At 35.4% G+C, this 12,301-nt stretch overlaps 1 protein-coding gene across 5 annotated transcripts in view; it reads left to right on the top strand.

Moving 5' to 3' along the window:
- Window positions 1-12,301, top strand: part of ELP4 (elongator acetyltransferase complex subunit 4) — a 136,426-nt gene that overhangs the window by 38,556 nt on the left and 85,569 nt on the right. For 4 of the 5 annotated variants that reach the window (XM_017726367.1, XM_017726368.1, XM_017726370.1 and 1 more), the window contains exons 6-7: window positions 378-462; window positions 5,337-5,525. In XM_017726367.1, the coding sequence (XP_017581856.1) occupies window positions 378-462; window positions 5,337-5,525 (274 nt within the window). The remainder of the gene's footprint in view (window positions 1-377; window positions 463-5,336; window positions 5,526-12,301) is intronic. The other variant, XM_017726371.1, reaches the window with a different exon arrangement.

Genomic DNA, 12,301 nt, shown 5'->3' with positions numbered 1-12,301 from the left:
TAACAACTGGGTAGATCTTTGTCAGCTACAGAAGATTAGTACTGGGCTGTAATGGTTTCAACTTTAAGTTGATACATTAAATCATTAATCTTCTAGATGTAAGTGAGCCTGACATAATTAAGTTATCTTAATCCCTGGAGATTTTAGCTTTCACTAAATGTCTGAGCACTGAACTAGTTAATATGAAGCAATCACAAATGCTTATAATGTCAACTTTATTCAAAGAGTTTGGGGTTTTTTTCCTTCTCTGACACTTCTTTTCTATATGACACGTGCAGTGAAAGCTGTACCTGCTCATATTTATTTTTTATACATCTGTTAGAGACATATAGGAGAGTATGAAAATGTGTAACTAAAATATTTCTTCTTACCAACAGTAATATGAACAATGGTTATGCAAGGCTGCTTCAGTCCATTCAGAGGATCATTTCCCAGGAAGGCTTTGATGGCTCTGATCCCCAGGTACTGAAGACCCTCATACTCCTCTTTAATCCTGTAACTACTGTTTTCTGGCTTTTCAGGAGTGGCACAAGGTCTTGGACCTTGTTCCTTAATAAGGAACAAATTGTTTCTAAGCATTGCTAAAGTAAAGAACCAAAATAAATAGCGTTGTTCATGTTTTAAGGTTCTTTTGAGTTTTTACCTGTTACAGATATGCAGGACCATGCAAGAAAGGTATGTAAGACAGCATTAGTAAAATGCATTTTCTGTGCAATTAGCTAATAAATGGATGGCCAAATATAATGTAATTAAGCAAAACACATTTTCCCCTGCAATATTTGTTTTTCAAATTATTGCTTTGGCAATAATCTGTTCAAGATTATTGAGGTTAAACATTTACCCTTAAACTTTCAGATTTTTTCATTGTTGTTTTACTGGAGTGAATTTTTGAATTAATTGAACGGTGGTACCTTTATTTAGTGAGCATTGAAAGAGAAGTAAAGAAATAAGAACGGTAATTCAGAATTCAGTTTACAAATCAAAACAGCTTTTCAACCTTCCAAAGATCTCTGTAGTCTTCATAAAGCATAATATGGGTAATCAGAAACATTTTAAGTGTAAGGACATAATCTGATTTGACTGATTTTCTAATTTGAGCAGTGCCCTATCAGTTATTCTTTGTCATGTTCAGTAACATGGGAGTCCTTTGGAGTTGATGGAAATAATATAATAAACTGTATATATTGATGCTTAATTGAAAGATAATTATTGTTGCACAATAGAAATTTTCCTGCAGTAGAAGTCAATTAGTATAGACACTGGAGAGCCTGAAATTATTTAATACAAGTCTGTGTACCAGTCCAGTATCTTAGGAATCATTTTTGCAGGGGAGCTAATGCTGGAAAGGATGTTTTCGTGTCTAACAGTGAGGTTCAGGAACATTACCTGCACAGAGCACTGGTGTGTAAATGTCGGTTGTTTGTGCTCAGCGCTCAGTCTCTGCTGAGATGGCTGGGAGGGTTTGCCTTTCCTTCGGTGGCAGTGCCAGTCTGGAGAAGGCCATTGGTCCCTGCCAGGTCCCTGTCCCTCGCGCTGTGGTAGCCATGGCAACAGGCATGTGTGTCATCCTCCTGTGCAGCACGGGGATGCTCCTCCTGCCTCAGAGCCCTGGGTGAAACAAGCACCCTGCCAGCCTCCAGCCAGCAGACAGCCTCCTGCCGAAGACATTAGACTGTTAGTGCTTATTTCTCTTTATATATGTATAAGAAAATGAATGTTGTTCAGAGCCAGCATTTGGGGGTTTTTGCTTGCAAGTAGGGAAAAATTAAACATCACTGATCATTATTTTCTCTACTTTTTGTTGAGCATTTCCAAATGTCTTACTAGTGTCAATAAAACAAAAACCAGGACTTTTACTGAGATGAATGTAAAAATATATGTGGGCTAAATAATACATATAAGTTTCTAAGGTGAAGCTTTAAAAGTTAGAAAAGTCATTTTTCAGGCCAGTTTATTGACCTAGAAAGCCATTAGCCCTACGTAGTTCTTTCTGTTTCAAGGGAGGTAATGCATATGATTTCCTGGAGTGGTTTCTATTACTTTCTTTTAATATTCCACTTTTCCCTATGCATCATCTTTCTTTGTACACTCAATTTTGTACATTTAAAAGCCTTCTTAAACATATGTCCAGACTTGAATGTAGTAGTGGCCCAGAACACACCTTGGATCTTTTATCTGCCAAATTTCTGAGCAATTCTCTGCTCTTTCATATCCTCTTCTATTTACTGAGCCCTCAGAAATGCTGTTTAAGTAGGAAGGTATGAAGATTGTAGAGTAAGGAGCAGCCTGTATTCTTCTGGACCTGTGTATAATTGCCATATAAAATCATACAAGCTTCTGAGAAGTTTGTGCATGTATGCCCCCCACCCCCAAATAATCCTTTACCTGACTGGTAAAACTTTCAGATATTTTTGGCTACTTTCACAACAATATGCCAATGATACTTAGATTTACTCTTTTATTGGAAGAGGGGTGTGAAGAAAAGTGAGCTGAATGCGACTTACCCCAGCTGAGAGATGACACAATTAGGAAAATTAGTGTAAACAACCATTAGAGGTTTAGTAGACCTTTGATAAGATGGTCAGGCGTCTCTGGGACCTAGTATGGTTAGTTAACATTAGTTTTATAGAACCATCTGCAGGTGGCCATTGTAGGTTAATATTTTTTTGACTGTCCTGTATGGCTTTGTGGACCTTAGGACAATAATTCCTGTTTGAGGTATGAGGATACAGAAAAGTTTGGTCGAAGTTGACCAAAGCAATACCTATTTCTTCACACTGACTGGAATACCTTTGCTAAGGTCTATTTGGAAAATCAGAGTTTGAATTACCTATAAGCTGCAAATACAAGCATCAGGTTTACATCCTTTCTAAAACCTCCCAGTAACTCTTTGCTGCTGATCATTAAGGTTGAATCCTTTATACACTGATCATGGCATTAAGTTACACAGAATGGTACCTCTTTGTTTCAGAGTATTTTGGGGTTTTCATGTTTGACATCAGAGTTTTAATAGGCAACTATTTCCTTAACATTTCTTTTGTATACTTTGGAGCTCAAGTTGAGGGGCTTTCAGGGTAATTGTTGAAAATTACATGAAAAAAGTGAAAAGAAATTAGAAAATAAATCCAAGCTTCCACACTAATGTGAATATAAAAGATCTAGTGGTATATCTAAAAAAAATGTTATCCTACTCTTTACGGCAGGCTTGTTGTGGGAGAATGTTAGACTTCTGCTTTTCTTATATTCCAGTTTCAGAATAAACTGTCAGGGCTGTGTGGGCCTGACAGAATTATACTGGTAGAAGTTCCATTACTGGCCAAAATAAATACATCTGACATTATCTGGTGTTTGAATAGCTTTATCTTTTACTACTCTTATGATTTGATGTTGTGAACTAAGCATCTGTCATCCTCTGTGCAGTAAGAGAACATTTTTTTCCTCTGTGTGTTGTTCTTATGGATGCTCCTCATAAGAAAAAAATGTTTTTCTCATTTAAAAAGTTTCTGTAAGTTTTATGTGTGTTTGTGCTGAAATTTTGAAACACTGTAACACTTTCTGTGCCTGGTCAATATCCATGATGTCTGAATAAAATAGTTTTCTTAAATGCCTGGTTTTTTTCTGTTGCTTAAATGCACATCATGAACTGCCTGAATCTGCTCTGATCTGAAGTAATTGAAGAATATTAGACTAAAACTTCTATTTTTGCTATTCTTTTAAAAACTGAACATCTGAGCCTAGGGAATACCCTACGGAGAAGTCAGATTGTGTTGTATTATCCTGTTCTGTTGTCATGATCTGCATACAGCAGTGTAAACAGTTAACTTTTCATAACTGAAGCCTAAAAGCCTGCAAACCCCGAGACTAAAGAATCTGCCAGAGCTGAAACAGAGATTGCTTTCCCAGAGACTGGAAGTGAATTGGCAGATCAGCTGCCTGTGTAAGACTCACAACTGGATAAATGCAGAGCCATGTGGTACTGACTGTGTCTCACAACCCAGGCTCTGTCTACCCAATATGGGTAAGGAAGCATTTGGAAGAGTAGCCTCTTGTCTTGTCAAAACCTTTCCTCTGGATTTCCAGAGCAGCTGTGGAGTGTTTTGTGCTTGATAGTTGCTGTTTATTCTAGCTGTTGGAAATTAATATCTACAGTTTATCAAAACACTTGTCTGTAGTGAAAAGTACCTGCAAGATTTTACTTATCAAAATTAGTATTTATATATGTGTGTCTGTGTATCAATAAAGAAAGCTGATCTTTAAGTATGAACCCTGAACTCTAGAAATGTTTCTTTCATCACGTTGTGCAGGAAGTCTTTCAATAAGGGAGTTCATTGTCTTTCTCTCAGCTGTTGATAGCAAATATATATAAAATCCTTTCCAAAGATCACCAGGAAAGGTCACATCAAATAAGCAGAAATGAGAGTTGTCATTATGGGAGATAACATTTTACTTTGCATGAACAAGTTACAACTCTGGCTTCATAATCTGTCCCTTCAGAAGAGGAGCTTTATCTTAGCCACTGCCTCTGTTGGATGCTCCTCTGCCAGCCTCCTGCAGGGCAGCAAACTGGCTTTAAGTAGGTAACACATGGGACTGCTCAGGATTTTGTCTGTCAGGACAGCATAGATTCCAGTACCCAGTAGGTATCTAAAGCAGACCAGAAGCTCTCATGTCAAGGTGTGGTCCTTAAGAGACAGTTTGCTGATGTCCCCATCAGACTCTGTTTTTCCGCAGCTGTGGGTAAAACTTCCTTCGTTAGTGGGATGGAGTTGAAAGCAATGTAGATGATACTTGGAGACTTCTAAGACAGTGACAGGCCCACGTGTTGGTGAGGTAAGGCACTGACCTTGTTCACTCAGAAGGAGCAGAAAAAGCAAACAGTCAGAGTAGTCAGGGTATGAAAGTAATGCAGCAGAAAGGTGAAAATAAAGGGAGAAGTTGTGTTTGATTGCTCTCAGGCACTTCCAGCAGACTGTCTTAGAACTGGGAGAAAATAACTCTTTAACGTGTTTTTTAAGACAGTGATGGAGGAGAGAAAGGACATAAAAGGTCCTAGTGTTACTGGATTTTATGTCAGAATATACTTATATTTAGCTGGTAAAATGCAAATTAATAGTTCTCTGTATTTCCATGTGTCTATTACATTTGTACTTGCTTATCCAACATAGCATGATATCTAAGCAGTAAAAAAATGCCATTCCATTTGCAATTTGTATAAGATCGACTGAGATTACTGGGATTACATAAAATACACAACGATTATGGATATGCATTCTAGAAACGGTATTCCTCCTAGCATTTAAGAAATAACAAATGACTTCTTTTTTTTTTTCCAATAGAAAAAACAAAGGAATGTTTTGAGGATAGGAATTCAGAGTCTGGGTTCCATATTGTGGGGTGATGACATTTGTTGCAGTGATACTCCTGAAGATACTCATAGCCTTACAAAATTTCTGTATGTTCTCCGTGGCCTGCTCAGGAAATCTTTGTCAGCCTGCATCATCACAGTGCCCGCTCACCTTATCCAGGTAGGAATGCTGCTTTTTCTGGATTTCAGAGCTGACACATCACTTAGCAAAAGTTTAAAGCTTATGGTAGGGAAAAAAATGCAATTTTGGACATTTTTTAAAGTCTTTTTGTTCAAAGGGTGAACTTAAAACATGACTATCTGTTACGCTTTATTCTTTTGTGGGAGAGTTGTGCTGCAAAATCTACAAAGACCTAAGTATAAAATTATTTTTAGGAACAGTTTTACCAAGGGTCTTAACTCCTTTTTTGAAAGACTATCAGAATTCCAGAAACTGTAGAAAAGCAAAGAAAATACCTATAGTAATCTCTTTTCCACTTATTTTTTTGCAACGTCTCTATGCACTTTTCCAGTGCCTTCAAAATGCTTTTTGGACTATCAATACAAGGCTTTTCAGCCCACTGTCTTTATCTGTCTCATGCTCATTATGATGATACCTGATCTTGGTTTTAAAGCCAGGAACTGAAAGGTACAGGTTTGCTCTGTAATTCTAATATCCTCTTGTATTGGGACCAGGAGCAATCCAGTTATGGCATCAGAGTTGCTTTCCCAACAGCAAAATGAGAAGCAATTAACAGCATTCTTCCTGATAATATATGGAGACTTAAATGTATCTTCTGAAAATAAACTTTTTTAACAAAAGGAAAAATGTAGATAGTCTTCTGTTCTGCGAGTGGTAATGTAACTTACAAAAGCAAAATTATTATTCTCAGTGAATAGAGAACCTATAATTTTAGATATTTGATTTGATTATAGTAAAAAAAGTACTGGATAAAACCGCATATTATGCAAAGTGTTTTCATAGTAGGTGAGTTTATCAATAGATTAAATCCTGGCTTAGGTAGGTACATGACTCACATGTATTGAATTTTGTTAAAGGTCTTTGAATACCTGCAAATGTTATTCATTTAGATACCAATGTGATTACTGCTTCGAAAATAATGAAGGTTGATGTTCTAGTTTTACCATTGTAGTCAAAAGTGTGTGAATATTTCTCTTGCAGTACATACCTCCATCTCCTTACTTATTATTTTTAAATATTAGGTGGCAGTCTGCCTTCAGAAAGAGGGACAGTTAAATGTAATGCAAGAAATGGAATTTGTGCATGTAAAACTATCATCCTACTTCTTACACACTGGAATTGCCTGTCCATAATTGGGACATACAACCCTTTCCATTGTAGTCTTCTTTATATATCATGCCAGTAAAATGTACATTCATATTTTAGAGAAGTGCAGAAGTGTCTCTAAGAAAGACACTGAAGGACAAAGATTTTTGTTTGTTTCAAACTTATATGGGAAGTTGATTTTTGGTTTGTATTTATAAATTCCATATAAATCAATTCCCAGGGAGTTAGGATTGAAATTATGCCTCATTTTTTAAATAACTGAGTTTTTAATTTTAACAGTAAGTGCTAGAATAGTCTGAATTTAAAAAAAAGAATCATTATGTACAAAATCTTTGCTTAGCTGTCTTAAACAAACAAGGACATTACTTTTTTTTTTTTCTTTTAAATTGTGAAACTTCATGTATCCTTCTTTAAACAACGCTGTCATTAGGAGGAGCAAAGCTGCTGAGGGTTCCTCCTAGCCTACATTACTGAGTTCCCAGAGCCCTGCTGTGTAGTTGTTGCACTCTCCAAGAAGCCTGTTAAAGAGCCCCTGGGAGCATGTGTCCAGCCTCCCTGGCACTGCTTAATTGGTGAGGCTGGCGAGATGAGAGGACAGCCGAACATGTGCTCGCTCCGGCTCGCGCCGCAGACGGACCTTCCTTATAATAACAGCAGCTGCTCACATTCTCACAGCACAGCTACTCACCATTCTGTTGCTGAGGGGTCTTGCTGCATTCAGAAAGTAAAGAAAATGTCTCTTCTTTCCAACAGAGTGAGAGAGAGGGATATGTTTTTCCAAGTGTGTACGTATTTGATTTGATCAGTCAGTTCTAGCATATACTTCCTCTGTTGAATCTTCAAGTCAGTGCACTGAAGGCATTGAGAATTCACACTGTTTTTCTGAAGATGTCGTAAATTCCTCATTTTTTCCCTGAACTACTGTACCTGTATTTCCTAGGCTGTAGTTTGGCCCCTAACTAAATTAATCGGGTGGTCTCCAAGTAAATTCTTCACATGTATAATTTCTATGAAGGACATATAAGTTCAAAATCACATTTAATCAAAGTTTTGTCTGGATGACATATACATAAAAATAGTTCCATCTTTACCTGCTTTGTCATGAAAAACTAGATTTTTAGTAGTGACATAACTTACCTTGTCTCTGTCAGTCTCCAGTACTTCAGTTACTCCAATGAAGGAGAAATAAAACAATTGGTAGTACTGATTTTTGACAGGGGCAATGTCTTTTCAACACAGACTACTTCTGGATTTATATAAAGTATATGGATAATGCATATTTATATATGTATGTATATATTTTTTTTGAAATTGTTTTCTTTTATGTATTTTGCCAAATAATTTGCATGTTGTACTGTGACAGGGAGTTCACAAATTAAATCTACCTGGTTTCTTTCTTTTTCACAAAGTTTAATTTTGCCTTTACTTTTCATATATTATCTTTGTTCTTGGCTCGTGAGACATTAAAATGATCCTTCCTATTTCATATTTTCTGTATTCTGGTTTGTAATTTTTCTCATGCTGCCTCCTTAATCTGTCTCTAAACAGTCACTTTACCTTATTACAGTAACATAATACAGTAATGCTATTATTGTTCGTTTACTTTTCCTACATCCTCGTGTCTGGGTTGACTCTTCAGTGATTACAGAGCATTAAACACTGATTTTGTTCTTGATGTTTTCCCCTCTGTGATACACATGCACCAATGTGGCTCTTTCATTATTCCAGCAATTCATTGTCTTGGATTTAATAACTTGGAATTGCATTTATCCAAAGATAATGCTCATTCATCCAGCTTGGTGGGACAGTTCATGATGTTCTCTAAGGCTGTATTTTAGTAAAAGACACAAGCTTGCAAAAAACTTCTGTTTATGCGTGGAGTTTTTTCAGAGTAATTGAAAGAAATTGTAGTCCACTAAGCACAGATTTTTTGGGTTTTATTGATGAAACTTCTAGGGCAAACAATGCATGAAGAAGAAAGAAAATTCTCTTTTCTCAACCACAAAAATAGGAATACATTATTCTGGAAGAGGGTTTCAAGAAAATGACACAAAAAAGTTATCCAATTATGAATTTTATTCCGGTGATGTGTGACAAGTTTTACTTGATTGATATTTTCTACCGATTGAACATACTCTTATCTTACACTGTCTGTCAGATAATAAATATTGAGCTACTTACAAGTGTGATTAAAACAGTTGATGGAAGGTTATTTTTCAAGTCTTCCTACTGCTTCTTGAAAATGCATTGTGCCTAAGAAATCATATGGTACATTTGAAAAGGGAAAATTACTTCCATTTTTAAAATCTAGCATTGATCAAGGAGGGCAGATTGAAGAGGCATTTCATTTGTTGTTACAATTTCCAGGTTTAAGGAATATTACGAAAGCAAGTGAGGATTCTTTTTCTGTGTGTTGATAATCTGTGCATTTTAATACCTAAATTTAGAGAAGGAATTATTGTGCAATTGTGTGACTGAAAGGACTTTAATGTTGCTGGTCTATACTGGGAAAGCCCTAAATAAGAATTTAAAATATTTTCCCATTGTATTTTTTTTTTTTACTAGAAATCATTGGTAAATCCAAGAACATCTTTCCTTCAAAATACTAAATAATGTTTTTAATTCTATTCCTGTTCTTCCCAATTTTGTATCACTTAAATGGTATTTTTTTGAGTAGATTATTATTTTCAGTGGGGAAAGCATAGCACTTGTTAAAGCCATCCTTTATTTTGAACTCAAAGCTGGTATTACTGGTAAGGACTAAAAACCATATTAGTCAGCATGTACCAAGGGAAATTAATTGACTAATGAAAAGTCAGTATGAATAAGTCTTCTTACAGAACCTGTCCTCAGAGTCTGAAGTTCTGTTTAGCAAGGTATTTTTATTAATTCATCCAATATGTTAAAAAATTGATTTCCTACAATATTAATGTTTTGATGTTTGGAGTTCACTGAAGCGCATAGGTTACTGTACATTTCAGTGTAGAAAAATTCAGAAACAAACCTTTTCACATCCAAAGCCTTTTGTGTTCACACTGAGTGATTTAGCAGCTAAACTCAAAGTCAGGCAATGGAGTGCTTTAGAATCCATTGCTAATATAGGATTATAAGATGTGAACTCCTATAGCTGGTGAATTTCTCACAGCTTGAAATCTTTATTCCTATGATAAGAACTAAGAGTGATTGCCTACCTTAGAGCTCTAACTTCTGAGAGTTCACTGGTCTGAAGTTGAATAACCTCCAAATGTGTTTGATGAGATGGCTGCTGCATGCAGATTTGTATTGAGATACAGTGTCATGTGTTTTCTATATCATGGTTAAGGAAGCTTTCAAATTTTTCTGCAAGATAGAAACCACAAAGATTAAATGGTCATAGTATTTTTCTATATTGGGGGTTTTTACTTGCTTTTTAATGTTGTGTGTTGCTTTGTGTTGTATGTGAGAAATAGAGTTTAACAACTGTACAAATAAATATCAAGAGTCGTAAGTTTATGACAGGTATTTTGGGTTACCCACGTGGTTTTAGGATTTGAGTATTTTGGGTTTTAGACATTCATAAAAGTATCTTTAAAATTCTGATTGAGTAGGAAGCTCAGGGAAGTATCCTATTCAAAATTTAAATTGGGAAACAGTATTTTTTTTTATTTCTCTTATTGTTGATGTATTTGCTAATCAAGCTGTAGAAGAAATAGAAGTATTTCATGGTTTCATAGAATCAGGTTTTGGTTTTCAACAGGCTGTGTTCTAGCACTATCGCTTCTGATTTGGTAATAACTACCCATTTCAAAAACAAATACAATATACATCTGCAGCATTTTTTGTACCCACATATTAGTTATCTGTTAACCAAATTAACTGTATTATGATGAACAATCACTGTATGTTAAAGTTGCGTGCCTAGAACAGCCTTGTCGTTTTAATAAATTTTACTTTTTAGGACACTATATACACATCCTCACCATCTCTCTTTACTAAAAAAATATTGCTTTCCCAAAAAGCGTATGTTAAACTGGAGAAGTGCACGAATACGTGCAACATTGTGATTTTATTTTGCATTTTGTGCATGTAAATTGAAAATACACCTATGAAAATTAGGTAAGATTTAGAACCAAATCTTTTAACTACAGCTTAGACCTAAACAGTTAAATATCCCATCACAGTATGGAGATAGTCATCTGTTCAAGCATATGGAATCTTTTGGCTACTGGACTAAGTAGTTAATATAATGCCCAGTGTCCAGACATGGACACAACTGTTATGGAAGCAGAAGGGAACAGGCTCATGTATTGAGCCCATTTGGACACTGATAAGTAAAGATTAGAAGAGTGACTTTAAATAATACAGGACAAAGTATTTATTGCTTTAAGCAAGTAATTATTTCAGAAAATGGAAGGTAACATAGTTTTTCCAAAGCAGTATTTTTTTTGCTTAAGTAGAAGTCCAGGTTCTTGAGTGGGAAAAAAAAGAAAGCCCTGTGACTCTAGCATTAACTATAGGGTTTATCTGTTCTGTTTCAGAACAAAGAACAATAATTTTGTGTAAAACTATTTTACATTTAAATCCTTGCATATGTATTTTCCATCTTAAATGATTTTCACAGAACCAAATATTGAACTTCTATGCAATGTGTGCTTAGAAACATTTTGATGGGAACTTTCAGTGTTGTTTAAAAATCCTGAAGTTTCAGAATCCAATTCTACCGCTTTTTGTTTAGACATTCTCTATTAATTAGAATGTAATCATAATAAAAAGGAATACTGCATCTTTAATGATGTTTTTGTGCCTGTGTAGTTAAGCTTTAATGCTAGGGGAAAAAAAAAAAAAAAAGATTAAATTAGCCTTGTAACCTCTTTCTCTTCCAGACTGATGATGGAAAATAAAAGCTCTTAGCCACAGAATGTAACACTTAGAATTAATATTTAATTAGACCAGCAAACTGTACACCGTGGCTGAAAGCTTCCAAAGAGTTGTTAGTGCCACAATTGACCTACAAGTTTAATAATAACTCACTTCTAGGAGCAAGTGCCAGTTCAGCATAGTGGAGCCACTGTAAGAAAGTCCTGTGAGATTAAAATCAGCAAACCAAATGGCAGGCGAGGATTCCTGGGATGGAGCCTTCTGGAAAGCTGGGAGCTGGAGTAGCTTTTCAGCCAGGATTCAGATGAGAACAGTGGGCAAAAAAAGCTGATCCCTCCTGTTCTGGGAGCTTCTGGTTGTAGGCCAAAATCTTAGAACAGATTTTTTCTAAATGTTCTTACTGCAGCTATTAATTTATATCACAAATCAAGTAATGAATGGCTTATCTTCATCTTTTAATTAAGTTTCAATACAAACATTATCACTGAATTCATTGGTCATGAATTTTTCGCATGGAAGAAGGATACATTTTTGGTAGGATGTGTCATTTAGTATGTTTGTATTGCAGAATATTTAATTTTATGGTATTTTACTGCGACATAAAGGAGTTCTTGTTAGAGTAAGATATGACAAGCAATTTGTCGTAATATTATGAAATGTGTAAATTAAATATGAAATTAGTATACATTGTAAAATATAATCTTTTGAAGGTTAAATAGCTTAATCTTGCTTTTCATTTTATGAAGAATTAAAATATAAAGCCAGTAACTCTCCATTAGACATCTATCTGA

This window comes from Corvus brachyrhynchos, unplaced genomic scaffold, assembly GCF_000691975.1.
Source record: "Corvus brachyrhynchos isolate BGI_N302 unplaced genomic scaffold, ASM69197v1 scaffold281, whole genome shotgun sequence".
Classification (NCBI taxonomy): Eukaryota; Metazoa; Chordata; class Aves; order Passeriformes; family Corvidae; genus Corvus; species Corvus brachyrhynchos.
Note: the sequence above shows the minus strand (reverse complement) of the source record. Positions and strands in the feature narration are given on the sequence as shown.